The sequence below is a fragment of the Mauremys mutica genome, chromosome 1 (genome assembly GCF_020497125.1).
Source record: "Mauremys mutica isolate MM-2020 ecotype Southern chromosome 1, ASM2049712v1, whole genome shotgun sequence".
Classification (NCBI taxonomy): Eukaryota; Metazoa; Chordata; order Testudines; family Geoemydidae; genus Mauremys; species Mauremys mutica.
This window is the reverse complement of record NC_059072.1, coordinates 150,406,568-150,433,675: the sequence shown is the minus strand read 5'-3', so window position 1 is coordinate 150,433,675 and position 27,108 is coordinate 150,406,568. Positions and strand designations below refer to the sequence as shown.

Below are 27,108 nucleotides of genomic sequence, written 5' to 3'. Positions count from 1 at the left end.
TACAGCTGCGGGTGTGTTAAATTTGTTAACCAATTAGCAACTGCTTGCTTGCCTGCTTTAAGAGTATAAAGAGCATGCTGGAAATGAATAAAGTACTCTCTGCTTATGATCACATTGGTTGTCAGACTCTGTCCCTGCTCCTCTGCGATGCAACAAATGGTGACCCCGACGTGATTCGTATCGAACGAGGATAGTGTTGGTGGCCTGAACTGAAAAGAAGAAAAGGAGGCGCACCTGAGTCTCAGTGTCGAGCGGCTAGGAGCCGCAGGGCGTCCGAAAAGAGGGACGCACCTGAGCTCAGTGTCGAGCGGCGGCCGCAGGGCGTCCGAAGAGAAGGGCGCACCTGAGTTCAGTGTCGAGCGGCTAGGAGCCGCAGGGCGTCCGAAAAGAGGGGCGCACCTGAGCTCAGTGTCGAGCGGCAAGCCGCAGGGCGTCTGAAAAGGGAGGCACACCCCAGCCCAGAGGTGAGCAGCTAACATGGGAACCGCTGCATCAGCGGAAGAAAGGACGGTGCATGAATATTTGATGCGCATCGCGGAGCGGCAGGGAGAGAAGCTCCCCTCTGATAAGTTATCCCGTCTGCTGCGGTGGGGACGGAGAAGGGGACTTTCTGTTCAACCAAGTACAATTTTTGATAAAACTGTTTGGGAGCGGCTAGGCTCCGAGCTTTGGAAGTCGGTGGCTCGGGGCGATAAGGAGGCCTTCTTCCTGAGTCCAGTATGGAATAAGGCGAAGGAGATAGTGGAAACTCTCGCGGCCGAGGCAGGAGTGCAGGCGGCCCTTTCTGAGCTTTGCCGCCCAACGCCCGGAATGCCTTCTGTGTTGCCGGTTGGAGCCAGAGAGTTTTTCGGTGGTGAGGACACGGTGATACCTTTGGCTTCCAACCCCTACCCTATGGATGATGTTGCCCCTGCTACGGCCCCACTACCCTCCAATGTGGCTATCGGCCCCGACATGATTGATCCTGCTACGGTCCCGTTACCCCCCGATACGCCCGAGCCTATGGAGACAGCCTTGCCGTATGCACCCCCTCCAAAGCCATGCCGTGTCCACGGGGCCTGGGGGTGCCACGATTGTGGGGGGACAGAGGAGGCTCGGGTGGAACATGTGCCATCGAACCCATATCCCGATTTGACTACGTTTACTCAGTTTACTCAGTCTGATGCCTTCTATAAGGAGATGGAGCGCCAGGGTCGACAGCTGCAGCATATATGTGATAAGTTGGACCGATTGGAAGGTCTTCCACCTGGATCATCGCGATCGCATCTTCACAAGTGCTTTCATTCGACTCGCCCCCCCGCCCCGCCTGGCCCCGGGGACCCTCCACCTGGAGACCCTCCGGATCCGGTACAGCGCTGGCATGGGGTTTTAAGAGAAGCCATCCTTGAAGGTCTAACACCTGAGGCCTTTCCGGTGATTACGCCAGACCCTCAACACCCTAATCATAGACGGTGGGTCCCTTTGGACTGGAAGTTGATCCGTGAGGCACAGAAATCGATCATGGCTTATGGACTAGATAATCCGTATGTACAGTCTATCATTGAACAGATATTTGTTGGCCAAGCAATGTGTCCGTACGATGCGATTAAGCTAGCTGACATGCTTCTTACACCTACACAGAAACTGTTGTGGAAAGATGATTGGGCTAAGAGAGTTGACTTGGCTCTTGTCCGCAATTTGGATTTACCGGATGATGATCCTCGGCGCCTGGCCACTGCTGATATGTTTTTGGGAGCCGGTCGCTTTGTTGACCCGCACTTGCAAGCTCGCCTTGAGCCCCGGATCCTGCAGCAATCACAGGAACTAGCTTTGGCTGCCTTTAAAGCGGTGCCCCAGATGGGAAAGCCGGTCCCTCCCTATGCTAAAATTACACAAGGCCCATCGGAACCGTATTCCACCTTTTTGGATCGCCTTCGAGAGGCTATTGATAGATCTCCCAATCTGACGCCAGAAGCCAGAACTGCAGTTGGACTTGATCTTGCCACCCAGAATGCAAATCCCACTTGCCGCCGTATATTAGCCACCTTGCCCAAGACTGCGACCCTGATGGAAATGATTGAGGCATGTGGTAGGGCCGCTATGCTTGAGGAGACGGATAAGGCGGCAATTCATGCTAAGGCACAGGCCTCTGCACTGGCCGTGGCGTTACAACCCCTGCTCGGGGGACAGCGGGGGGCTAGAAGACCGACCCGGCCAGCCGGCCCCTGTTTTGGTTGTGGAAAACCCGGGCATTTCCGGCGGGACTGCCCTATGCAAAATGGGCAGCAGGCCTCTGATGTGTCACCTGAAGCTGCAACTGGCGCTTGCACACGATGTGATAAGTTTGGACATCGCGCTGCCGACTGTTGGGCGCGTTACACGAAGGATGGAACACCGCTGCCGGGAAACGGATCACGGAGCGCCCCTCGGAGGAGCGCGACGACACAAGTGCCTCCACCCGCCAACCCGGCTGCCTGGAACACCTCACCGGAGCAACCCGTGGCAGTGCCGGAGTGGACTTGGCCACAGCGACAGATGTAGTTTTAGAGACTGACGAGGTTCAAGTTCTTCCTTACAACATCGATGGTCCATTGGGATTTGGACTGAGTGCCCTTTTGATTGGCCGTTCGTCAACATCGAAACAAGGTATTTTTGTTTTGCCTGGCCTTATTGATGCCGACTATACGGGGAATATTGGGATAATGGTACGTGCCCTCTGTCCCCCTGTGACTATAACTGCTGGTACACGTCTTGCTCAGTTAATACCTTTCAAGGGATGTGTGCCCCGATCGACCCCGATTGACCGCGGGTCTCGAGGGTTTGGATCCACTGGCCCTCCCCAAACTGCCTTTGCTATGGACATCACTTTGTGCAAGCCCACCCGAACTGCTCGGCTTCAGGGATCCGATGGGCAGCAGATCACTCAGGAAGCTTTTATTGGGGATGCAATGCAGAGTGGGGTAACTGAGGCACCTGGGATGACAGAGGTAGAAGATACTGTGTTTACCTTGGAATCAGAGCACACTGAAGCGGTTGCAGCTGAGGCCCCCATGCAGAATGATGTAGGAGATGCGCCATCTAACCTAGTATCAGAATGCCCAGGGGCAGTTGTAAATGGGGCCCCTCTACAGAGCGACATGTGTCCTCAAGAACTGCCTGTGTGTGGAAAGGGAGACGAAGAGGAGCAAGAGAATTTAGCTGTGCAGCTGGCAGATACTGGCTCGCCCATTTTTAGTATTGAAAGCTCTGGGGCTCAAAAAACATTTGTGCCTGTTACAGCTGCAGCAATTGAAGCACAAATCATTGCAGAAACTGTAACATCTATGGAAACCTCAGCTGAAATTTTAAAGCCTTTAGAAGCAATGCCTGCAGTATTATTTCCTGAACTAGTCCACGCTGTTACCACTGCTCATTCGGGATTTGAGGCTGCAAGCAGTAGCAGTGAAGCAATTGCAACTGTGTTAGTATCAGAGATGTCTGCTGCAGTGGTGGATGGAATGTCTGAAAGAGCCACAAGATGCACACAACCTGGGCCCCTGGAGGATAGTTGCTTGTTTGCTATGCCAGGATTTTTTTTGTTTGATCCTCCCTGAATGATTTAATTGATTGAGATAATTTTTGCTTTGCCTGAATGTATAGGATGATGTCCTGATAATTTCCCCCGTAGAATTTGAACCACGATGGTGGTGGAACAGGAGAAAAAAAAACACTCACATCATTGATATTGCCAATGTCTAGAAATTCCTGACTAAAAAGACATTGAGAACTGACCCTGGTAAAGGAGCAAAGAATTGCACACTGGCAGGAAAAAATTTGGGACTCCTGCTAAAAACTGTGGTATTGATTGGATTTTGGGGTTTATTTTGCAGGCTGCGCCCTGTGTTGTGGAATTTTTTTTTAGCATGTATTGCCCTCCCTAATTGGATTGTAAATGATATTACCCCTCCCCATTACTAACCCCTGTTTTTTAGAGCCTATTTGTTTTTTGTTTTTGAAGTTTGAGAAAATTCGGCCTAAAGGTTTGTTGAGTATTCTTAAAGCGGGGAGTTGTAGGCATAAATCTAGGAAATTTGGGAGAATGGCTTTGAATTTATGTGACCCAAAATACCTTTATGTAAAGTGCTTTGGATCGGGCCCAGGCAGGCACGCAATAGATAGAGAACTTGAGGAGGAAAAAAGGATCGGGCCCAGGCGGCGGGCAACAGACAACAAGCTTGGAATACTGGTTGATAACCTTGAGGGTGTAGTTGATAGAAAAGGTAATTAATTACTAGCGAGTAATGTTAGGCAGAGTACAAAGTTAACTCTGTGGTTGCTGGAGGGAATAGCAGTTGAATTTAGAAGTAAGTTAGGATGCAATTGTATTACTGTAAATGATTTAATTGATGATGTAATTTTCCCTTTTTGCCTGATGGTACTAAGGGTATTTGTATATTGTATGTAATGATTGATTGCCCAGTAGGGGTAGTTTTGTTTTGTTTTTTAGATATTAAGAAAATTGGTGTTAGCTGCATAGCATTTTATGTACCATGCATTTATTTACAGAGTTAAATTTATGTTATGTGTTTTTTGTTTTGTTTTGTGGTGTTTGTTTGTTTGTTTTTTTTCTGGCCAGGATTGTTTTTTGTGTTTTATGTGGTTTATGTTGTGTTTTTTCTAGGACCCCCCCCCCCTCAGTGTCAGTTTGATCGCCTGACATCTGAGGGATGTTTTGGTAATAGAAGTTTGCCACAAGTTGGTGTGCTATTGAGTAGGGGGGAATCCTGTAGAATTTACACCATTTATTTGTTGTGCTTTGTTTTTGTTTGGTGTTGTTGGGGTTATGTTAAGAATTGCATGGTTATATAGGTTGGCTTTATAAAGTTTTAATTTTGGCTTGTGATAGATTGTGGTGTTATGCTGTAATAAGTTGGAAATGTTTTGCTTATGTTTTTATTCCTTTTTTCTTTCCCTCCTTTTTGATTTTGGGTAGAGGGGGGAGGTGTTGAGAATATTTTGCTAGCTTGGCAGCTGGTAGTGTGGGAAGCTAAGATGTTTAGGTTTTTAGGATGGGTTAATTAGGCTTTGAGCTTTGTTTTGAGAAGTTGGCCTTGGCTAGTTCTATGAAGTTACAGCTGCGGGTGTGTTAAATTTGTTAACCAATTAGCAACTGCTTGCTTGCCTGCTTTAAGAGTATAAAGAGCATGCTGGAAATGAATAAAGTACTCTCTGCTTATGATCACATGGGTTGTCAGACTCTGTCCCTGCTCCTCTGCGATGCAACACGGCTGGGCCCCGGTGCCGGCCCGGCCCGGGGAGTCGGGCCGAGCGGCCGGGCCCCGGTGCCGGCCCGGCCCGGGGAGTCGGGCCGAGCGGCCGGGCCCCGGTGCCGGCCCGGCCCGGGGAGTCGGGCCGAGCGGCTCGGCGAGTCGGGCCCCGGTGCCGGCCCAGCCCGGGGAGTCGGGCCGAGCGGCTCGGTGAGTCGGGCCCCAGTGCCGGCCCGGCCCGGGGAGTCGGCCCGGCCGGCCCGGGGAGTCGGGCCCCGGTGCCGGCCCGGCCCGGGGAGTCGGGCCCCGGTGCCGGCCTGGCCCAGGGAGTCAGCCCGGCCGGCCCGGGGAGTCGGGCCCCGGTGCCGGCCCGGCCCGGGGAGTCGGGCCCCGCAGCGCCGGTCGTGGTTCTGGCAGAGTGGACCTGGTCCCCAGGCAGTGTGGTAAGGGGGCAGGGAGGGGGTGGGTTGTGGGGGGGTGGATAGGGGTTAGGGCAGTCAGAGGGCAGGGAACAGGGGGATTGAATGGGGGCAAGGGTCCCGGGGAGCAGTCAGGAAAGAGCAGGGTTGGATGAGGTGGTGGGGGCACTCAGGGACAGAGAGAAGGGGTAGTTGTATGGGGTAGGGGTTCTGGGGGGCCATTGAGAATGAGAGGAGGGGTTGGGTGGGGCGGCAAGGGGCAGTCAGGGGACAGGGAAGGGGGGGATGGGTCAGGGGTCTCGGAGTGTGTGTGTTAAGGAACATGAGGGGTTGGATGGGGCACGACCCCCCCCCCACGGAGGGGGGGGGAAGGAGGGAACCCGTTGTTAAAATTTTGGAGGGAGGAGGGAACCCGTTGTTAAAAATTTGGCAGCTCATCACTGGGGCGATCCCTCTCCCCCAAGCGAAGCCGGTAGCGCGGCCCTGCCCGGCTGCAGGGGACGGGCCGCTCCTCGGCTCGCAGCGGCAGGATGAGCTGGGGCCCCAGCCCCAGCCTTTTGCCGCCCCCTATATTTTGCCGCCCTAGGCAGCAGCTTGTTTTGCTGGTGCCTAGAGCCGCCCCTGGCGATAGAACATGAAGATCTGGGTGCTGGATCTCACAGCTCGGTTCCTCTCCTGGGCCTGCGGAGAGCAGATCCATGGCTGCAAGTGCTGGGGAGCAGGGAGAAAGCCGTGTGAGCGGCAGCAATGCCGGAGCGACCCCCAGAACCTGCTTCCCGGCCCAGCAGGGAGACAACATGGAACATTTAACCGCTTCTCCTCCGCTTCCAGACACTAGAACTCAGCACCCCTCTCCTGTCGGCGGGGCATTGGGACAGGTCTGAGGGTCTTGGGCTCAGCACTTTGCGGATTCTCCCCATTGATCCTGTGGCGTCTTGGGGCTGTTTCCTTCAGGGACACAGGGGCGCCAGCCCAAATTTAGGAGGCCAAAGTGACACCCCTGGAACAGGACTAGGATTGTCTTGCTGGATCCCAGGGTCAGGTGTATGCCCCAGGGGGACTGGCTAGTTCACAGCGGCTGGGAGGCCTGCTCAGCCCCCTCAGGATCAACTGGAGCCTTCCCTCTTATGGTTCGGATAGAACCTGACCAGCCGGCCCATTCCCAGATGGCTAGTGTGAATGGGCCCCTCCCCGTCCCTCTCCGCCTCTCTGTCATACCAAAAACAGCTGCAGTAGCGTGGTGTGCTGCTCCAGGAACCTCTGCAGCACAAGATCCAGGCCCTCCCAGGGCAGTTCTTGGATAGACTGGAGCACAGAGAAGCAGGGAAGTAAATAGCAAGAGAGGTGAGGTGCATGAGGAAGGGGGATGAGTGGATCCCCCATCTGGAGCCAGGTGCTGTTGGTATTTGGGGTCCCTTTACGCAGGTTGATATCGATCCCCCTGCACATAGACATGGGTCTCACCTGGACCATGCGCTGCCCTTCACCAAAGAATCCTTCCTCCCAACTGGGCTCCCCAACACATGTACTGAGCGGGGCTCTGGAGGGAAGGCCTCCTCCCTCCGCCTCTGGAGGGGCCCAAGCTGCCCCCCAACACCTCGCTGGATTGCCAAGGGCTGAGCTGTTCATCCCCGCTCCAGCCAGTCTCTGTTTCTGTGGCAGGGCAAGGCATGGCCTGGCCGTGTGGCTGTCCCGAATCCATGCTTTGCTCCCTTTGCACCAAATGCTATTTAACACTCTGGGCCAGATCCCCAGCTGGTGTAAACTGGGGGTAGGTTCTAGTTCCCTGTGCCAAGAATCCAGGGTAATTCTGTACAGTCTCACAGACACTCACCTCTACAGCTGTCCTCCCTGCCAACCCAATTGCAGAGTTAACTGCATAGCCACTTGTCACCAGCCCTTTGGAAAATAAACCGAGGGGCTGGATTCGGCTGGACACGCAGCTCTCTGCATTGGGCCAGGGTCCAGCTACTCAGCAGGGGGGTGGCTGAGTTTCCCAGCCAAGGAGGAAGGTGGAAGCTGCAGCTTTGTCCATGCCTCACTAACTTCTGCCTGGAGAGTGGAGATTTCTGCCACCTCAGTCCCTCTCAGCTTCGCCAGGGCTGGGCGCTGAATCATGGCGCTGGCGATACAAGTGCTGATGGTCTCAGCCTCCTGTTCCTTAGGCAGGCGAGGCTCGAATTTCCTGATTGGAAGGAATGGAGCAGACGGGGCCATTAGAACAGAGACAGGTCCTGGCATGCGTCGGGTTGGGTTTGATGGCACGAGGGACAGTTCCCTCCCTAAGCAGCAGAGCTCCAGAGGGCATTTCCAGCAGAGCCACCACCTAGGGAATGGCCCTGTCTGGAGATGCCTATGCTCCCTGGGCCCGGCAGGGGCTCTGCTGGGGAAGCTGCTTTCCGGGGATGATCCTGGCCCTGCTCTGCGGCTGCACCCATTCACAGCACTTCATGCTGACGGGAAGGGCTCCCTCTTACCAGGCAATATGCAGAGATGGGGGCTAGATAAAGAGACCCGGAGGCCAAGGAGGATATGGCCCGTTAGTGAGCCACCAGGGAGGAGCATCCTCCGGTTCTTATTGCAGCTCGTCCCTCCCCCTCTTCCTCTCCCTCCATCTGCCCCTCCCCAGCTGCTGGGCTCCGCAGGTGAGTCAGGCCCCAGGGATGTACCCTAAGTATGAGATGGCCAGCAGGGCATGCTGGTGATCGGGGCTCTGCAGCCAGGCCCAGTCCTTGCCTCTGAGGATCTCCTGCAGCACAAAGCAGAGAGTCAAAGGCAAAAGTATTTGGGGGAGCCCAGTTACTCAGCAAGACGTTGACTCTCCAAACACTGTTTGACACCTCCACCGACCCTCAGGCCCAGAGTGCAGTGCACTGGGGCACGGAGCTGGGAAGATGGCCTGGGAGCGGCCACGTGGCCAGAATGCAGGGGACAGTCAGAAGAGCCCCATTCCTGATGGCACATCTGGAAACTTCAGAATCTGCCATGGATCAGGGACGGGGGATCTGGGCAGAGGCAATTTTGTGACGGGAAGCATTAGAGTCCTGAACAGCTGAGGTGTGACGTTATTGACATGAACTGGAACCATATAGATCATTGTTGCAACCAAAGTCCTGTAGTGGCACCAAATCTTGTATAAAGGGGGTCAAATAGGGTGTCTAAGACAAGGTTATGGTTTGCTGGTTATGGTTATGCTATCTGTATATGTGTATCAGTTTTGTAGTTGAAGTTATGAATATTGGCTCTGTACTGTCTGTATTTCAAACTTCTGCTATACTTCTGGGTGACACCCCAGTCAAGCTGGTGTCAGCTCTGCCTAGCCTGGTTGATGGCCCATTAAGGACCATCAGCTATACAACTGACCCATTGAGAGAAGCAGATGCGCCTTGTGACTCAGCAAAGTATGCAGGGACTTGTCCATATGACTCCAAACTCCATTTTGTTGTAATTTTCCACAGTAAGAACAAACAGGTGTTCTTACACCTGGAAAAGACTATAAAAGGCTGATGCCTCTCCTCCATCTTGTCTTCAATCCTGCTCTTACCTCTGGAGGGACTTTGCTACAAATGGAAGCTCTACACAAAGGACTGATGACCCATCCCAGCTGGGGATGTACTCCAGAGACTTGATTTGAACCTGCAGTTTATTCCATCACTGCTACAAGCCTGAACCAAGAACGTTGCCATTACTGTATGTAATTGATTCCATTTAACCAGTTCTAGCTCTCATCTATATCGTTTTCCTTTTATGGATAAACCTTTAGGTTTTAGATTCTAAAGGATTGGCAACAGCGTGATTTGTGGCTAAGATCTGATTTGTATATTGACCTGGGCCTGGGGCTTGGTCCTCTGGGATTGGGAGAACCTTTTTTCTTTTACTGGGGCATTGGTTTTCATAACCATTTGTCCCCATAACGAGTGGCCCTGGTGGTGATACTGGGAAACTGGAGTCATAGAATCATAGAATCATAGAATCTCAGGTTTGGAAGGGACCTCAGGAGGTCATCTAGTCCAACCCCCTGCTCAAAGCAGGACCAAACCCCACTAAATCATCCCAGCCAGGGCTTTGTCAAGCCTGACCTTAAAAACCTCTAAGGAAGGAGATTCCACCACCTCCCTAGGTAACCCATTCCAGTTCTTCACCACCCTACTAGTGAAGAAGTTTTTCCTAATATCCAACCTAAACCTCCCGCTCTGCAACTTGAGACCATTACTCCTTGTTCTGTCATCTTCTACCACTGAGAACAGTCTAGATCCAGTCTAGTGTCTAAGGGAACTGCTTGTGTGACTTGTGCTTAGCCAGTGGGGTAAAACCAAAGTCTCCTCTGTTTGGCTGGTTTGGTTTGCCTTTGTGTGCATAGAAACCCCAGCCCTGGGCTGTAACTGCCCTGCTTTAAGCAATTTGTCCTGAATCGGCACTCTCAGTTGGGTCCCGCCAGAACCAGCATAGTTACAAGGTCAAATATTTCCCTGCAAACCTAGAGAGGGCTGCGCCTGTTAACTCCTCAGGATCATGTCCTGGAGTGAAAACCCTTGGAGTTAATCCCCAGGGCACTTTCTGGGTGCTGGGCAGATCCCTCAGAAGTGGGATGGGGAATCGTCCCAGGTGTAAGCAGCATGAATCCCCGCTAATGGAAAATAGTGTCATATAATTCCTTGGGCTGTAATTGCACCAGAAGAATCTGGCATCAGCACTGTGTTTGCAGTGCACAATGTAGAGCCCTGGGCACCCGGTCGCAAACACAGCACATGGCCTTCAACGCCAGATACTCTGGCATGTGCATCTGACCTAGGGACCCCTCCCAGGACCCTAGCGTGCTCACTCACCAGCAGGGGAGACAGCATGGTGTATGTGTCCTGGCTCACCAAGGGAATCCTGCTTACTTGGGTGACAGCTTCACCCACCAGCACGAGGCTTCTCACAAAAGCAGATCTCACCAGCGGGTCCTGGGCTCGCAGGCAGGAGGGAGAGAGAACAATGAGGAAACAGCCACAGGCAATAGAGAGCTGAGACACAAGGCTACAGGGCGAGTCTCTACAAGGGAACTGCTGTCCTAGGCTGGATTGCCCTCACACCCTAAGGGAAAGGACCTGGCTTGCCGAGTGGAACATCTTTGCATTCCCTAGGGGAACATCTCTAGAGATGGATGCAAGGAATGGGCTGATTTCCAGAGGTGTTGAGCACTTGCAGTTCCCAGAGCTGTCAATGGGTTCTGGGGCTGCTCAGCTCCCCTGACAATCAGGTCGTAATTGTCTGATCTGGGACAGGAATCTGCTGCTCTCTGGAGCTGGCTGGGCTCTCCCTACCAAGGCGTCCATTCTCCAAGGAGAACATTCAGTTCAACCAAACTAGCATCCCGTTTCCTTTTTGCTAGGACGTGCATCTGGGCATTGTAACCAGCGTAGGACGAACGTCGGCCTCAAACCTCCGATGGCAAGAAACCAACCTAGAGTTATCTCAAAAATCCCCCTTCAGCACGAGAGCTTGTCAACCGGGCTAGGGGCCTGAATCCTTCAGAGCACCTTTTGTGCCCAACTACACCATCAACTGCAGTGTGTGGGGAAACAGGCCCTAAATCTTTCTCCTTCTCATCCCTGAGTGCAGCACAAGCCTAGAGGTACCAAACAGGGCACAGTCATCTCTGGGACAATAGCACCGAGTGATGCTCAGTTACACTCTAACGAGGCCCAGATGGGAGTCCTTCCATTAGCTTCCATGGGCCTGGAATCAGAGAAGAAGCTAATCGAGATGGGGGAGTCACAGAGAATGGTGCTGTTCCCATGTCTCCTGTCCCTCCTGGGGCAAAGGGCCAGTCCTCGGAGCTGAGTTTATGCAAAGACATAGCTCTGTGCTGCTGTGCACAGCCCGGGTAGGTGCTGTGTGGGTGGCCAGGGGAGGGCTCTGACTTACGTGTGGGCTCAGAAAATAGTGTTGCCGCATGGGAGACAGGATCTTGCAGCCTATGGTCTCTAGGATGAGATCCGTGGGGCCTGAGTGGACCACGTGCCCATAGGTGAGGAGCAGGAGGCTTCTCAGCTGCTCGATGGAAGCTGGCTCCTGAGAATTGCAAAGGAAAGAGTGAGGAGAAGGGATGGCCTAAGCTGCTCCTAACTCACGAATGGGGCCAGGGGAGAATTTTTCACCCAGCCGGCTTAGCAACCAAAGGCTACTCTGCTGAGCTGAATTGCCTGGACTCCGAGGCCCTTCCCAGCTGCCCAGGATTGGGTGGTTGAGGTGACCCAGCAGCTGAAGGGGACGCACTAGCAGCTGCTTTAATTCAGCCTAGCTCCAGAGATATCACTGGGACTACAGTGGATTGCACTGGCCCAGAGAGTTACTGGGAAGGTGGTGGTGGTGGTGTGGAGGGGGAGGGGGGAATGGCTGACATGCCAGCCCTGATGAGTCTGCCAGGAAGGTCTGTGAAATAGCTCAGTTCAGGGGAAGACCAAGGATCTGTTCTGCTGAGAAATGTGTCAGCTGGAGCTGATGGCATGGCAGTGTCTTTTGGGCCCTCTCTGAACCTCGTTTACGGGGCTGCGTGGAGCATGTCTGAGCTCCCCAGGAGATACCCTGGAGAGCTTATACAACAGGACCCCCCTTCCCCCCTGGATCCACCCCATTGTGCTGTGATTGCAGCTCCGAAGAGTAAGGAAAGGGCTCCCTCCACGGAGGCTGAGCCACTGCTTGGAAATTCAGCTCTTCACTGAACAGGCTTCTGGGAAGCAGAGTCCTCCCTGGCAGATCCTGTTACCTGCAAAAGCTGGTGAAGAGATGGATGAAAGAGCAGAGATGCTAGGTGGGACCATACCTCCAGAGAGCCACCGGCAGAAGGCTGGAGCTGCACCCTGCTGACGAACTCGTCCCAGTGCTCCAGGATGGCGAAAATCTTGTATAGGTGTTGCCTGGCACACAGCCCAAGCGCTCAGGCAAATCCCTGAGAGACAGAAAGATGGGAATGCTGAGCAAGAAGCCAAGGGGCCAGGATGGGCTCTCAAAGTCATCGCCATGGGCATGGGTATAAGGAAGATCTTTTCAATCCACTGGACCTTGTCCAAGGCAGAACATACACATGTAGCATCAGGGGATTGACAAGGAATGAGGGATCACTTGACAGTGGAGGAGGAAAGACCTCACCTCTCTTTCCACTTCTTCTCGGAAATTGACCATCTCCACCAGAAGCCATAGTTGGGGCTTGGTGCTCTCTGCTGGAGAAAACATTAGCCCCAGCACTTGTAGAGAAAGTTCTGCGAAACAAGAGGTTGCAGGCTGCTCCTCAGTAGAAGGGTCTAAACACAAAGGAAACTGACCTGCTCATCTCTTCCAGATCACAAGACCTGCTTCTGCCAGAAGGAGTGGGAGCAGCAGCTGCTGCAGGTAAGGGTCAGAGAAATGGAGGGCTGGAAAGGAACTCAAGAGGTCATCTAGCCCAGCCCCCCCATGCTGAGGCAGGATTAAGAGGCCCCTCAACCGCACTGCATTGTGGGACAGAGGAAGCGGCTGAGCCCAGCAGATACAATTGGAGAAGCACTAGGGGCAGCTCACAAGGATTCACAGGCATTAGGAGAGAAATGGAGGGGTGACAGTGCATGCTCCCTCTTCCCCTCCCCTCCCAGCTGTGGTGGGTTCCTGGCTGGAGCTATTAAGGGGACCAGTTTCTTGGCCCTTCTCGGTTCTAACTGGCTCTTCTTTCCCTGGCAGTTCCTGGAAGACCTTCTCTTCTTCATCTTGGACCTACCTGGCTGGGCTGTTTCATGGCTAGTATCAGGCGCCAGCTGGGTCACAGTGATAAGCGGCCCGGTGACAAGGTCAGAGTCCTGGAAGGAATTGGGGGTCAGTGCCTAGTTCAGAACAGCAGTCGCTACCCAGGGTATAGTTGTCTGTTTCACTGGCCCCAAGCTGCCCCTGGGTAGCGTCCTGGCCAGGGGCAGCCTGCTTTTCTCCGGCATCCTCTTTACCACCCCGACCGAGGTCTGCAGGAGGAGAGGCAGGGCTGGCCCATGGGCTGCTGGGCTCAGTTGAAGGAGCAGCCCAGGCCATAAAACCTGGAGAGCAGAGAAAAGCCATCTCAGTATGGAAATATCCTCTTCCTACACCAGCTCTCTCTTTCCTGCACTAGACAGGACCCCTGGCCTCGCCACCGCCAGCCAGACCTCTCTACCCAGCCGGAACCATGCAGCGATCCCCACCCCCTCCTCCTTCACACCTGTCAGTGTCTGCCTCCAGCACCAAATCAAGTGACACATGACTGACCCCCCGCCTTTTGTTGAGTGTAGCATCATCGACAGCACAGAATTTCCTAACTCCAGTCTCACTTGGAAAAGCTGTGTCCTCACGGCATGAACGCAATACACCAGCTTGATAAATAAAGAGGAGACTAGGAAAACCAATCCTATCAAGTGAAACCATGACAGGCACTCAGAGAGGTTTGAGCTCTGACCTTCACATCCTTACACAGACCTGCGCCACTTTAACCACAGACGCAATTGCTGTCTGCTGTGTGGACAAAACGGGGACCTAACACACTATGCCAGAGGGTTACACAACTCTTTGCTAGACAGTATAGAATAGTGGAGATCAGGAACCCCCGGGGTTCAGTTACCTGTAGTAACTAAAGCACGTATATTTGGCATGCTCAATCTGAAAGACAGTGTAGCTGAGTGCACAATACTTGGGTCTGCCTTATTAGCAATGTGGCTTCTATTCTCAGCTCTGCCTGAAGTGACCTTGTGCAATGTCGCTGTTAATTTGTTCAGTGTGAAGAGGGGGCTGGCTAATACTTGACTGCTTAGCCTTGCGTTCTGAGGCCTGGGTCAGTAATCATGTCTGTGCAGTGTGTGGAAACCTAAGCGGTAGTCAGCAGAGATGAGATTTGGATGTAGTGTCTCCCAGCTCAGTGGACTCTCCCTTAGGCACCAGGGAGTGTGGGTGAGAGGCACACCAGGGAGTGTGGGTGAGAGGCAGGGACTCCTGGGCTAGAGTTGGCATTTGCAAAACAAGAATGTGATATGCTGTTTAGACCCCACCCTGTAACAGCTGGGAAAAAGTTAACAGAGGGGCCAATGAAGAGGGACTGAGCTATGGAAGCTGCAAAACCAGCATGACTGAGCACAGGGGATGCTAGAGTGGAAGAGCCCCTGTGACACCAAACCCTGGCATGCAGGGGCACTCAGACGGTGAGTGGTCCCTGTTCCAAAGAACCAGATCTGGCTCGGATCCGGGGTCCATTTACCCAACCCCATGATGTTCTGGAGCGGGGAGGCTCAGATAAATAAGTCTGGTTGGAGTCTGTCTCATCGAAAAACTCAGACCCAGAGAGGCCTGTGTCCAATGGAGAGGGGCAGGGTCACTTACATTGGCCATTCTGGGGGAGTCACCCAGGGACTGCAGGGTGCTGGAGCAGAGCTGGCGGACCTCGAGCTCCATGGTGCACCTCCCGTCTGCTTCCTCCTGATGGTGAGTGTGGTGGAGTAGGGACTGTCGATGTGGGGGATGGGAGAGCAGGAAGGATGGGAGAGCAGGGAGGATTTTAGGTGAGAGGCAGGTATGCAGACTGTAACATGAGCTAGCCCTGGGGGAGGAGAGGTGACACCTCGGCCCAGGAGCTGGACAAAAGAAAAGGAGTTCTGTGGAGAGGGTGGGGTCAGTCTTCGGTTTTGGGACCGGGGTGGTGGGTTTGCAGGGGAACCTGTGCTGGAATCCAGACACCCTGAACCCCCAGAGAGGCCAGAGTGAGGGGTTCTGGCTCTGAACACGAGCTCTGCTGTATCCGGTGTTCCTGTTGTCCAATAAACCTTCTGTTTTACTGGCTGGCTGAGAGTCACTGTGGGTCCCAGGAAGAGGGGTGCAGGGCTGGACTTCCCCACACTCCGTGACAGTGAGAAATAAGGGAGACACCAGGGAGATTTAGATTCAGTGGAGACCTCCGTGGCACGGTAACTGTAGTGGGCATGGCAGGGGGTGAAAATGGGGCTTGAAGAGAAAAGGCGCAACCCTGGCTGTGACTGTGCCATAACCAGCCCTGGCTCTGTGTGGAGCCAGGTCTAGGCTCCACCCCTCTGCCTGGTGAAAACCAGATCCATCATGGCTTAGTCTCCTGTAGGGCGGATGATCACAGTGGGGTGAGAGAAGGAGGAAGCCAGGGGTCCTTTCCTCCCAGCACGAGGGACAGAGCCCGGATGGCAGCTGGGAGAGGGATCGGAGAGAATGGGCTGGGAGGAAAAAACACTGTCTTCTATTTGTCATCATCTTCCATCAGTAGACGTAGGGAGCCATCCCCAGTTCCATCAGCTTCCCAAGCCCTATTTGCTGCCCATCGCCTGCCCCTCCCCATCTGCAGCTGCCCCTCCTTCCCTAACCCTTGACCCCATGTTCTGCCCTGTTCAACGACTCCCATCACTAAGGTCTCTGTGGATTCTTACTGTGCTGTCGAGAGTCAGGGTGCACTGATGCACCAAGAAGTCAGTTAAGAGTCTTGATCCAGATTACTCCAAGACACCATGCGCCCCCATTGTCCATATAAAATAAGCAAGGGCTTCTCTGACCTGCCAGACCCAGACAGAAACAAAAATGATTTGTACACAGTGTGGAGGGACCTCGTCCCTTCCCAGTCCAGGCTGGGATCCTTTCTAAGCGGGGTGTTTGGTGAAATACTGCTAGGCAGCCCAGAGATGGCAATGCAGGCGGAGCCCTGCTGGGATTCTTTGCCCCACCTTTTGCCCTACACTATGGAGCACTGATGGGTCATGTGTTTCGATGCACAGGGTCCTGGCAGGGTCTGCACTGGCAGCCAGACATTCACTAGCTTTGGCCATGTTGGCCATGGTTCCAGACTCACCCGTATGCTTGTGCTCTGCAGGATTGGCCCCAGGGCTATGAACAGCTTCTCTGTATGGTGTGTCATTTCAGAAACTGTAAGAGACACAGACACACGGCTCAGCAGGGCTGATGTTAAACTGGGGGGTGCAGTAACCTGAGATCTCAGGAACCTTAGAGCAACATCAGTGTCCCTACATGACCTCCCGGTAGGTTACCCCATGGGTAACCAGCTGTATCTGCCCATGCTTGCAGTTCCAGCAGTGAGTGTCCTCTCTCATTGCCGCAGCATTGGCTGAGGGGCTGCAGGACTTGGATTATCTACTGCAGACAGGTACAAAGAGGCCATAACACATCAAAAGACGAGGCCTCATTGTGGGGTCACTTACTGTTGGATTGGACTAGCCGGTCCAGAATGAAGAGACTGGCACAGGTCTCCTCTTCCTCATCCTTGTTCAGCCTCCTGAACAGGAACACAAGCAGCTCCACCAGGAACAAGCGAGCTGCAGGAAGAGGAGTGAATCATAATGTGGTGAATCATAAAGGGGAAAGGAATATAGTTCTATGCCTGGGCTCTGAGATTCCCCAGGCTGTGATCTCCTTCTCTGGGAAAGGTGAATGGGTTTCTTACCCAGATGGACCAGAGAGTCCAGGGTCTCTCTCCGCTCCTCCAGGTGCTCTCTGGGTAGATGACACACCTAAGAGAAGAAAGCAACACCAGAAAAGGTAAACTAGATCAAGTGTCTCTCAGGCAAAACCCTTGGCTGGCAGAGTGAAGCGGTGAGTGAAGAGTGAGGGTGGCAGCGGCACAGGAGCCAGCAAACAGAGCTGTAAATAGGGGAGTTTCAGTGGGAGTTTGTGGGGGAGACTAAGAGAGCTAGGCAGAGGAATAGACAGGCTAGTGAAGGTAGTGGGTGGTGTTCTGCCAGTGTTCTGGTGCCCGTTGGGGGTTTGTTTTGCTGTGGGTGGTGGTGGTTTGTTTTGTTTTGTTTCCTGGACTAACAGGTTTTATGTGGAAAGGCTATGTCAGATACAGAGGCAGCAGTGGAAGACACAATGAGGATGAATGGATGTGGAAGCTGCGGCGTGTACATAATCCTGGAGGGGGTACCTGAAAAGAGTTTTGTCTGCATGAAGTGCTGACTGATAGAGCTGATGGAAGAAAAGATCTGATGATTGGAGATGTAGGTGGAAACTCTGGTTGAGTTTAGAAGGTGGTTCAAGCAGATGATGGAGCAAAGACATGAGGAGGCTGAAGAGAAAAGCTCAGACTTGCAGATGGAAGCAGGACCAAAGAACTCTGAGGGGAGACTGTTGGGTGAGGCAAGTGGACAGTGGAAGCATGTGACTAAGAGAACCAGACAGAGGAAAAGACGGGCTAGTGAAGGAGCAGTAGAGCTCAGGAATAGGTTTGCAGAGTTGGAAAATGAAGAAGGGGCACAGCAGGTGGTCGCTGAAGGTGAGAGGGCAATGAAGAAGAGAAGAGCAGCTAGTCCTATAGGAAGAGGGGAAGAGTCAATGGAGATAACACCGAATATGAGCGCCAGGAGGATATGGGATGGGTTGCGGAGGATTGCAAGGGACAATAGAAATCGAGAGGACTTGGAGCCAGAGGGAACAGGGGATAGACCGGAGAATTGCACCATCATCAGAAAAAGGCAGGTCTTCATGATTGGGGACTCCTGTCTGCCGGGTTCTAAGATACAGGATGTGGACCTAAGGCTGAAAAGGACACTAACAGGAGCGGGAAAGAATCTGATGATTGTCCTTCATGTGGGAACAAATGATACAGCTAGATTCTCGCTGGAACATATCAAGGGAGACTATGTCAGACTGGGGAAGATACTTAAGGAAATCGAGGCTCAGGTGCCTAGAGAAGGGCAACAAAGGTGTGACATGATTATGACAATCAACAGATGGCTCAGGCAGTGGTGCTATAAGGAGGGCTTTGGGATGTATGGCCGCTGGGAAGCATTCATGGACAGAGGACTGTTCTCTTGGAATAGACTTCAACTAAGTAAGGAGGGAAATAGACTTCTAGGATGAAGGCTGACACAACTGATTAAGAGAGCTTTAAACTAGGAATTTGGGGGAGATGGTTGGGAGATGTCCAGGTAATCTCCACACTGGAATTTAACATTGAGAGGGAAGAAAACAAAGTAAGAAAGGATACAGCTGAGGGTATGAGAATGGACATAAGGAGGAAGGGTAGTGTAGATACCAGTCTAATAGGTGATACTGGCAGTAGAATGTCTGGGCCTAATTGAGTAAAGAATGTCAGTGAAGCCAAATGGCAAAAATTAAGATGTTTGTGCACTAATGCGAGGAGCCTAGGTAACAAAATGGAGGAACTAAAGCTACTGGTGCAGGAAGTTAAACCAGATATTATAGGGATAACAGAAACATGGTGGAATAGTAGTCATGACTGGAGTACAGGTATTGAAGGCTATGTGCTGTTTAGGAAAGACAGAAATAAAGGCAAAGGTGGTGGAGTAGCATTTTATATCAATGATGAGGTAGACTGTAAAGAAATAAGAAGTGATGGAATGGATAAGACAGAGTCTGTCTGGGCAAAAATCACATTGGGGTAGAAAGCTACAGGAGCCTCCCCTGAGATAGTGCTTGGGGTGTGCTACAGACCACCGGGATCCAATTTGGATATGGATGGAGACCTCTTTAATGTTTTTAATTAAATAAATACTAATGGGAATTTGTGTGATCATGGGAGACTTTAACTTTCCAAATATAGACTGGAGGACAAGTGCTAGTAATAATAATAGGGCTCAGATTTTCCTGGATGCGATAGCTTATGGATTCCTTCACCAAGTAGTTGAAGAACCAACAAGAGGGGATGCCATTTTAGATTTGGTTTTGGTGAGTAGTGAGGACCTCATAGAAGAAATGGCTGTAGGGGACAACCATTGGTACGAGCGATCATGAGCTAATTCAGTTCAAACTAGATGGAAGGATAAACAAAAATGGATCTGGGACTAGGGTTTTTTATTTCAAAAGGGCTAACTTTAAAAAATTAAGGAAATTAAGGAATTGGATTGGATGAAGAACTTGTGGATCTAAAGGTGGAGGAGGCCTGGAATTACTTCAAGTCAAAGTTGCAGAAACTATCAGAAGCCTGCATCCCAAGAAAGGGGAAAAAATTCATAGGCAAGAGTTGTAGACCAAGCTGGATGAGCAAGCATCTCAGAGAGGTGATTAAGAAAAAGCAGAAAGCCTACAAGGAGTGGAAGATGGGAGGGATCAGCAAGGAAAGCTCCTTAATTGAGGTCAGAACATGTAGGGATAAAGTGAGAAATGCCAAAAGCCATGTAGAGTTGGACCTTGCAAAGGGAATTAAAAGCAGTTAGTAAAAGGTTCTGTAGCCATATAAATAAGAAGAAAACAAAGAAAGAAGAAGTGGGACTGCTAAACACTGAGGATGGAGTGCAGGTTAAGGATAATCTAGGCATGGCCCAATATCTAAACAAATTCTTTGCCCCAGTCTTTAATGAGGCTAATGAGGAGCTTAGGGATAATGGTAGGATGACAAATGGGAATGAGGATATGGAGATAGATATTACCACATCTGAGGTAGAAGCCAAACTCGAATAGTTTAATGGGACGAAATTGGGGGGCCCAGATAATCTTCATCCAAGAATATTAAAGGAACTGGCACATGAAATTGCTAGCCCATTAGTAAGAATTTTTAATGAATCAGTAAACTCAGGGGTTGTACTGTATGACTGGAGAATTGTTAACATAGTTCCTATTTTTAAGAAAGGAAAAAAAAGTTATCCGGGTAACTACAGGCCTGTTAGTTTGACATCTGTAGTATGCAAGGTCTTGGAAAAAAATTTGAAGGGGAAAGTAGTTAAGGACATTGAGGTCAATGGTAATTGGGACAAAATACAACATGGTTTTACAAAAGATAGATTGTGCCAAACCAAACCAATCTCCTTCTTTGAGAAGGTAACAGATTTTTTAGACAAAGGAAACACAGTGGATCTAATTTACCTTGATTTCAGTAAGGCATTTGATATGGTTCCACATGGGGAATTATTAGCTAAATTGGAAAAGATGGGGATCAATATGAAAATTGAAAGATGGATAAGGAACTTGTTAAAGGGGAGACTACAACAGGTCATGCTGAAAGGTGAACTGTCAGGCTGGAAGGAAGTTACTAGTGGAGTTCCTCAGGGATTGGTTTTGGGACCAATCTTATTTAATCTTTTTATTACTGACCTTAGCACAAAAAGTGGGAATGTGCTAATAAAGTTTACGGATGACACAAAGCTGGGAGGTATTGCTAATACAGAGAAGGACCGGGATATCATACAGGAAGATCTGGATGACTTTGTAAACTGGAATAATAGTAATAGGATGAAATTTAATAGTGAAAAGTGCAAGGCCATGCATTTAGGGATTAATAACAAGAATTTTGGTTATAAATTGGGGACAAATCAGTTGTAAGTAACAGAGGAAGAGAAGGACCTCGGAGTATTGGTTGACCACAGGATGACTATGCGCCACCAATGTGATATGGCCGTTAAAAAAGCTAATGCGGTCTTGGGATGCATCAGGCGAGGTATTTCCAGTAAAGATAAGGAGGTGTTAGTACCGTTATAAAAGGCACTGGTGAGCCCTCATCTGGAATACTGTGTGCAGTTCTGGTCTCCAATGTTTAAGAAGGATGAATTCATACTGGAACAGGTACAGAGAAGGGCTACTAGGATGCTCCGAGAAATGGAAAACCTGTCTTATGAAAGGAGACTCAAAGAGCTTGGCTTGTTTAACCTAACCAAAAGAAGGCTGAGGGGAGATATGATTGCTCTTTATAAATATATCAGAGGGATAAATATCAGGGAGGGAGAGGAATTATTTAAGCTTAGTACCAATGTGGACACAAGAACAAATGGATATAAACTGGACATTAGGAAGTTTAGACTCGAAATCAGATAAAGGTTTCTAAACATTAGAGGAGTGAAGTTCTGGAACAGCCTTCCAAGGGGAGTAGTGGGGGAAAAAGACATATCTGGCTTCAAGACTAAGCTTGATAAGTTTATGGAGGGGATGGTATGATGGGATAGCCTAATTTTGGCAATTAATTGATCTTTGAATATTAGCAGATAAATATGCCCAGTGGTCTGTGATGGGATGTTAGATGGGGTGGGATCTGAGTTACTAGAGAGAATTCTTTCCTGGGTGCTGGCTGGTGAGTCTTGCCCACATGCTCGGGTTTAACTGATCTCCATATTTGGGGTCAGGAAGGAATTTTCCTCCATGGCAGATTGGCAGGGGCTCTGGAGGTTTTTCGCCTTCCTCTGCAGCGTGGGGCACTGATCACTTGCTGGAGGATTCTTTGCACCTTGAGGTCTTTAAACCACGATTTAAAGACTTCAATAACTCAGATATAGGTTAGGGGTTTGTTACAGGAGTGGGTGGGTCAGGTTCTGTGCCCTGTGTTCCACAGGAGGTCAGACTAGATGACCATAATAGTCCCTTCTGACCTTAAAGTCTATGAGCCTATGAGAGGCAGATTCTAATTCCCATCTAAACAACAGGCGAGCAAGCTGGATCAGTCTATGAGTGATGCTGAGGCTTCGGGGGCCGTGGCTCATGTAGAAGCAGAGTTTGACGGGTCAGGAACCGAAGATGTGGAGCGCTGGAACAAGGTGTGGGATGCTGATGTTCCTGGTCAAAGGGGTTGGGGTGGGTGGGAGGAAAAGAAACCAAAGGAGAGTTCTCCAGGATCCATCTCTCAATGGGAACAGGATGAGACAGGGACAGCTCTTCCCGTGGCCTACCCAGTTTAAGCCAAGAGGCCCCGGCATTTTGCCTGAGTGATCCCAGCATCTCTTACCATGGAGTCGAGCGCTGGGAAGAGGGTGCCAATGTCTTTCCTCAGGGCAGCCTCATCCATGTCCCTCACACAAGCAAGGCTCTGTACAAGAGAAGAGATGCAGGACATGGTGATGACATGTCAGGCAGACAAGCCTCAATGTGTAGAGTCTCCATCAGCAGCTGGGTTACCACAACCCAGACTTGGAAGGAATAAGGTTATGGCCCTGGTGGAGAGCAGCTTCCAGCTGGTGCCGGATTCTCCCTTCTCTGGGAGGGGCATTTGAGCCCTTTGTTTGCACTAGCCTAGTATCACTTATGGTTGATTCAACGGGATAGTTCTACCTGGCGCCAGCTGGGGTGATGTGTGTCCTGAGAGGATGGCAGGGATGGCGGGGCCTGGTTTGGAAGAGCAGGGCCTGCCCTGATTACGTATCACTACTGATATTATGGCAGCGCCGAGGCTCCAGTCAGGATCAGGCCTTGTTGCACTGGGTGCAGCACAATGCAGACAGAGACAATCTCTGTCCTGAAGGGCTGACAGTCTAGAGACCCACGTAGACAGGTCAGGGATGGGGAGACAGCATCCAAGGGCTCCTCCCTACCCCATGCTGGGGTGAGGAAACCATGCGGAAGCTTGGCAGGGAGAGCTTAATGTCCCTTCATTCGGCCTTACTAGGAGCCTAGGATCTGGCCCATTGTCTCTGCCTGCTCACCTCCTACAATGGTCACTTCCAGAGTGTACCAGAGATGGATACTCCTGCTTTCTGGCCTTGGGCAGGCCACTTCCCGTCCCGGAGCCTTGCTCTCCGCAGGTCTAGGCTGGGCTAACAGCTAACCCTGTCCTGGGCCCAGGGAGAGGTGAGTGTGCGGGGCACTCTGGGGAGAGGTGAAGCTCAGGAGGATAGTTATTATTCCTCTCCCTGGTTCCCTAATGCAGCCCATTGCTGACCAGCCAGCAAAGAGGAAAGAAAGCAGAGCCAGGTGCTGGGAATGGAGTCTCCTCTCTCCTCTCGTCTGCGACACCTGCTCTGGCAAGTGGGGGTCACAGCATGTTCTCTAGGGCCAGAGAATGGCAGTGAATCTGGGAGCAAGCAGATGAGGAAAGGTGGTCAGAGCTTAGAGGGTCAGTGTGTCGTGGGAAAGGCAGTAGGGGACGGGAGTCCAGGCTGAGTTGGTGATGGAGGGAATCTTGTACCATCTGTGGCATGGGCAGTTCCCCAGTGTGCTGTGGATTTCCCACTCTCTCCTCACTCACTCTGGTCTTCATTGGCCTTTCCTCATTCTTGCTGACTGGGGCAAGCTGTCCCCTGGGTGACGAATAGGCCTTTCGCTTGGTGCCTAAAATGAACAGAAGGAAACCAAGTTTGCTCTTAAGCAAAGTAAGCAGTCATGGGATTAGAGGGAAGGTCCTCTCATGGACTGTAGCTGGTTAAAAGACAGGAAACAAAGGGTAAGAATCTATTTTCAGTTTTCACAATGAGGTAAACAGTGGGGTCCCCAAAGATCTGTACTGGGGCCTTTGCTGTTCAGGGGTAAAATGGTGAGGTGGCAAAATCTGTGAATGATACAAAATTACTCACCATAGTTAAGTCCCAGGCAGACTGCAAAGAGTTACAGAGAGATCTCACTAAACTGGGTGACTGGGCAACAAAATGGCAGATGAAATTCAGTGTCGATGAGTGCAAAGTAATGCACATTGGAAAACATAATCCCACATACAAAATGACAGGGTCTAAATTAGCCATTACCACTCAAGAACGAGATCTTGGAGTCATTGTGGATAGTTCTGTATAAACATCCACTCAATGTGCAGCGGCAGTCAAAAGAGCTAACAGAATGTTAGGAAACATTAGGAAAAGGATAGATAAGAAGACAGATAATATCCTATTGCCTTTATATAAATCCATGGTACACCCACATCTTGAATACCATGTGCAGTTCTGGTCACCCTATCTCAGAAGAGATATATTAGAAATATATATTAGAAATGGAAAAGATACATTAGCGGGATGTAACAGTTCCATACGAGGAGAGATTAAAGAGACTGGGACTGTTCAGCTTAGACAAGAGAAAACTAAGGGGAGGCATGATAGAGATCTATAAAATCATGAATGGTGTGGAGAAAATGACTAGGGAAGTGTTATTTACCCCTTGACATAACACACTCAGCCAATGAAATTAATAGGCAGTGGGTTTAAAACAAACAAAGGGAAGTATTTCTTCACACAATGCACAATCAACCTGTTGAACTCATTGCCAGGGGATGTTGTGAAGGCCAAAAGTATAATTGAGTTTAAAAAGAGCTAAATAAATTCATGGAGGACAGGTCCATTAATGGCTATTAGCCAAGATGGTCAGGGATGCAATCCCATGCTCTGGGTGTCCCTAAACCTCTGATGGCCAGAAGCTGGAACTGGATGACAGGAGATAGATCCCTTGATAATTGCTCTGTTCGGTTCATTACTCTGAAGCACCTGTCATTGGCCACTGTCAGATGACAGGGTACCGGGCTAGATGGACCACTGGTCTGACCCTGCATGGCCGTTCTTATGTTCTTATGAAGAGCCCCTGGGGAGCTGAGCTGGTAGAGGGAGCTGGTGGGTAAATTCCCCCTTTACTGGCACCCAGGCTTCCCAGTGGTGATTCCAGTGCTGCCCTATGGCAGCAGGGCTCTAGCCCAGCATGGGATGGCATGGAGGCTGGCGTGTAGGATGGAGCACAGGGCAGTGGCTTATGTGCATGTGCAGAGCAGGACACAGAGCCTGGGTGGAGTCTCTTCTTGCCCTTCCAGCACTGGGGTTTTGCTGTCACTGTGGCTGTTTTCCCCCACCCTTTATTCCTGGCACTCAATACTGGGCATGGGCCTACCTGGATCAGGAGGCTGAGCACAGAAAGTGCTGCAGTGGCTGCCTGCTCCTGCAGCCACGGTTTGTGGTGCCGGGTCTTGTTTTTGGGCCACCTTCTGCTCCTCTGTGTCTGTGGATACAGGCAGATAGTGGGTTAATTTCCCGCAATCATGGTCACTAATAGAATGCCCTGGGGGTGACAGGGACATACAACTGTGTGGGAACTGGCGAGGGATTTCCACCAATCACTGCCCGGACAGTGTCATGTTACTTAACACTGAGATCTGGCATTTCGACTTCCAGTCCCTTTACAAACATTACTCACACCTTCCAGACCCCAGTGAAGGTTGTGAGTCTTGTTAGCCCCATTATGAAACTAGGAAAATGAGGCATTGAATGATCCTGTGTGGACTGGGATGGAACTTCCTGATGGGACAGAAATAGAAATGTGGTGATTTGTCACAGCGAAAGGCATGCCGGCAGCCTTTTTGGCGCCCTAGGTGGTGGAAGGTCCCACTCCCAAAACGGCGCCCCCAACAGAGGCGACAGAAGGTCCCGCCCCCAAAATACCGCTGACAACCATGGCAGCCAAACATCCGGCCGCCACGGTCGCCATCCCCCAAATGTCAGCGCCCTAAGTTCGTCTAATGGGTTGCACCGGCCCTGCTCCTACCTGGGACAGAAGAGTCAGTGGGGCCTGGCTGGTTGGAGTCCAGATCTGTCCTGTCCGTTCGGAAAGGTGTCCGTCCTGTAATTCAGAAGGGCAATGGTGGGGTGATGTGTCATGTGACTGATTCTACGTAAGGGCAATAGGAATCAGAGGGGAACTGGGGTAAATCTGTATCATGGGGGACGCTTCTGGGCAGAATTCCTACTCACCAATGGTCTGAATCAGTCTTTGGCAGAGACGGTCCAAAAACCCCATATTGACTCCTAAGACAAGAACCATTGTAAACAGATCAGAGAAGTTTCTCTTCTACTGCACAGACTTCAGAACATTCACATCTCACTCTCAGGAGGCCAAGCTAGCGCTCTGGTGCCCGGTGCTCTACATTGCCATGTGGAATGAGACCCAGGCTCAATTCTCTGTGCTGGTCTGTGGCTCCCAAGATGGCTGGAATTGCTCCAGGTGGGGGGAAGCTTCATTTACATGGGGAGGCTCTCTGCTTGAGTAGGGGCTTTGAAGGGGATTCCATTGGGTTCCCCTCAGCCAGAAGGACGTAACTCATGAGCTGGAGAACCCCAGGGAGCCAGAGACATTGCGAGGCTCAGATGGAGGTAGATGCACAGAGCTACAGCACTGAAATGTGGGATCCCCCTTCCTTGGGGATAAAACTTTAGTGGTACCTCTCCTCTTCCTTGGGATTCAGCAAGGCAGCTCTATCAGCTAGAGCATTTGGTTCCATGAGGTATTTGAGTTTATGAGTTATGTTCTGATCAAGAAATGACCTATTCTGGCCCACCTCACTGCACAACCACCAAACCAGCAGTTGTGGACATCCTTCTGAATTTTGAGGCTAATGAGACATTTACTCTCATAATAACAGTTGTGATTCTCTAATCTAGCACCCTGCATTAATATACCGCTATTCATCCAGAAGGATCCCATGGGAATTATACTGTTTACACAAGCTAGAACTGAATATTATGTTAGTTTATGTGTCATTATATAATGCCTGCATCTGTAATTTTCACTCCATGCATCTGAAGAAGTGGTTTTTTTACCCACAAAAGCTTATGCCTAAATAAATCTGTTTGTCTTTAAGGTGCCACCGGACTCCTTGTTGTTTTTCTGGATACAGACTAACACGGCAACCCCCTGATACTAAACATTATGTTGATTCTGTAAAAGACATTGCAGATGAACAGCAGCTTTGGCCTCGGAAAGGAATTATGGCTGTGTATCACGCCACTTTCTGCCTACCTGGAACAGGAGACTCTGTGTCAGGTGGGTTACCATCTCTGGCTGAC

At 51.0% G+C, this 27,108-nt stretch overlaps 1 protein-coding gene across 8 annotated transcripts in view; it reads right to left on the bottom strand.

Moving 5' to 3' along the window:
* The window catches only part of LOC123356467, a 31,679-nt gene extending 5,613 nt beyond the window's left edge, over positions 1–26,066 (bottom strand). Inside the window, exons 1-16 of one of the 8 annotated variants that reach the window (XR_006575365.1) lie at positions 26,017–26,066; positions 25,811–25,885; positions 25,160–25,267; positions 23,547–23,629; positions 22,311–22,391; positions 17,088–17,154; positions 16,846–16,959; positions 16,479–16,552; positions 14,996–15,091; positions 13,380–13,686; positions 12,779–12,930; positions 12,453–12,578; positions 11,555–11,701; positions 10,471–10,590; positions 7,479–7,829; positions 6,935–6,949 (exon numbers count right to left, since the gene is read on the bottom strand). Coding sequence is in view for 1 of the 8 variants with exons in the window: in XM_044999771.1 (XP_044855706.1) it covers positions 13,483–13,686; positions 14,996–15,091; positions 16,479–16,552; positions 16,846–16,959; positions 17,088–17,154; positions 22,311–22,391; positions 23,547–23,629; positions 25,160–25,267; positions 25,811–25,885; positions 26,017–26,062 (948 nt within the window). In the remaining 7 variants the exon portion in view is untranslated. Of the gene's footprint in view, positions 1–6,934; positions 6,950–7,048; positions 7,830–9,251; positions 9,310–10,470; positions 10,591–11,554; positions 11,702–12,452; positions 12,579–12,778; positions 12,931–13,019; positions 13,687–14,965; positions 15,119–16,062; positions 16,186–16,478; positions 16,553–16,845; positions 16,960–17,087; positions 17,155–22,310; positions 22,392–23,546; positions 23,630–25,159; positions 25,268–25,810; positions 25,886–26,016 lie in introns of those variants that run through there. The other 7 variants (XR_006575364.1, XR_006575367.1, XR_006575362.1 and 4 more) reach the window with 7 other exon arrangements.
* Between the last annotated feature and the right edge of the window lie 1,042 nt (positions 26,067–27,108).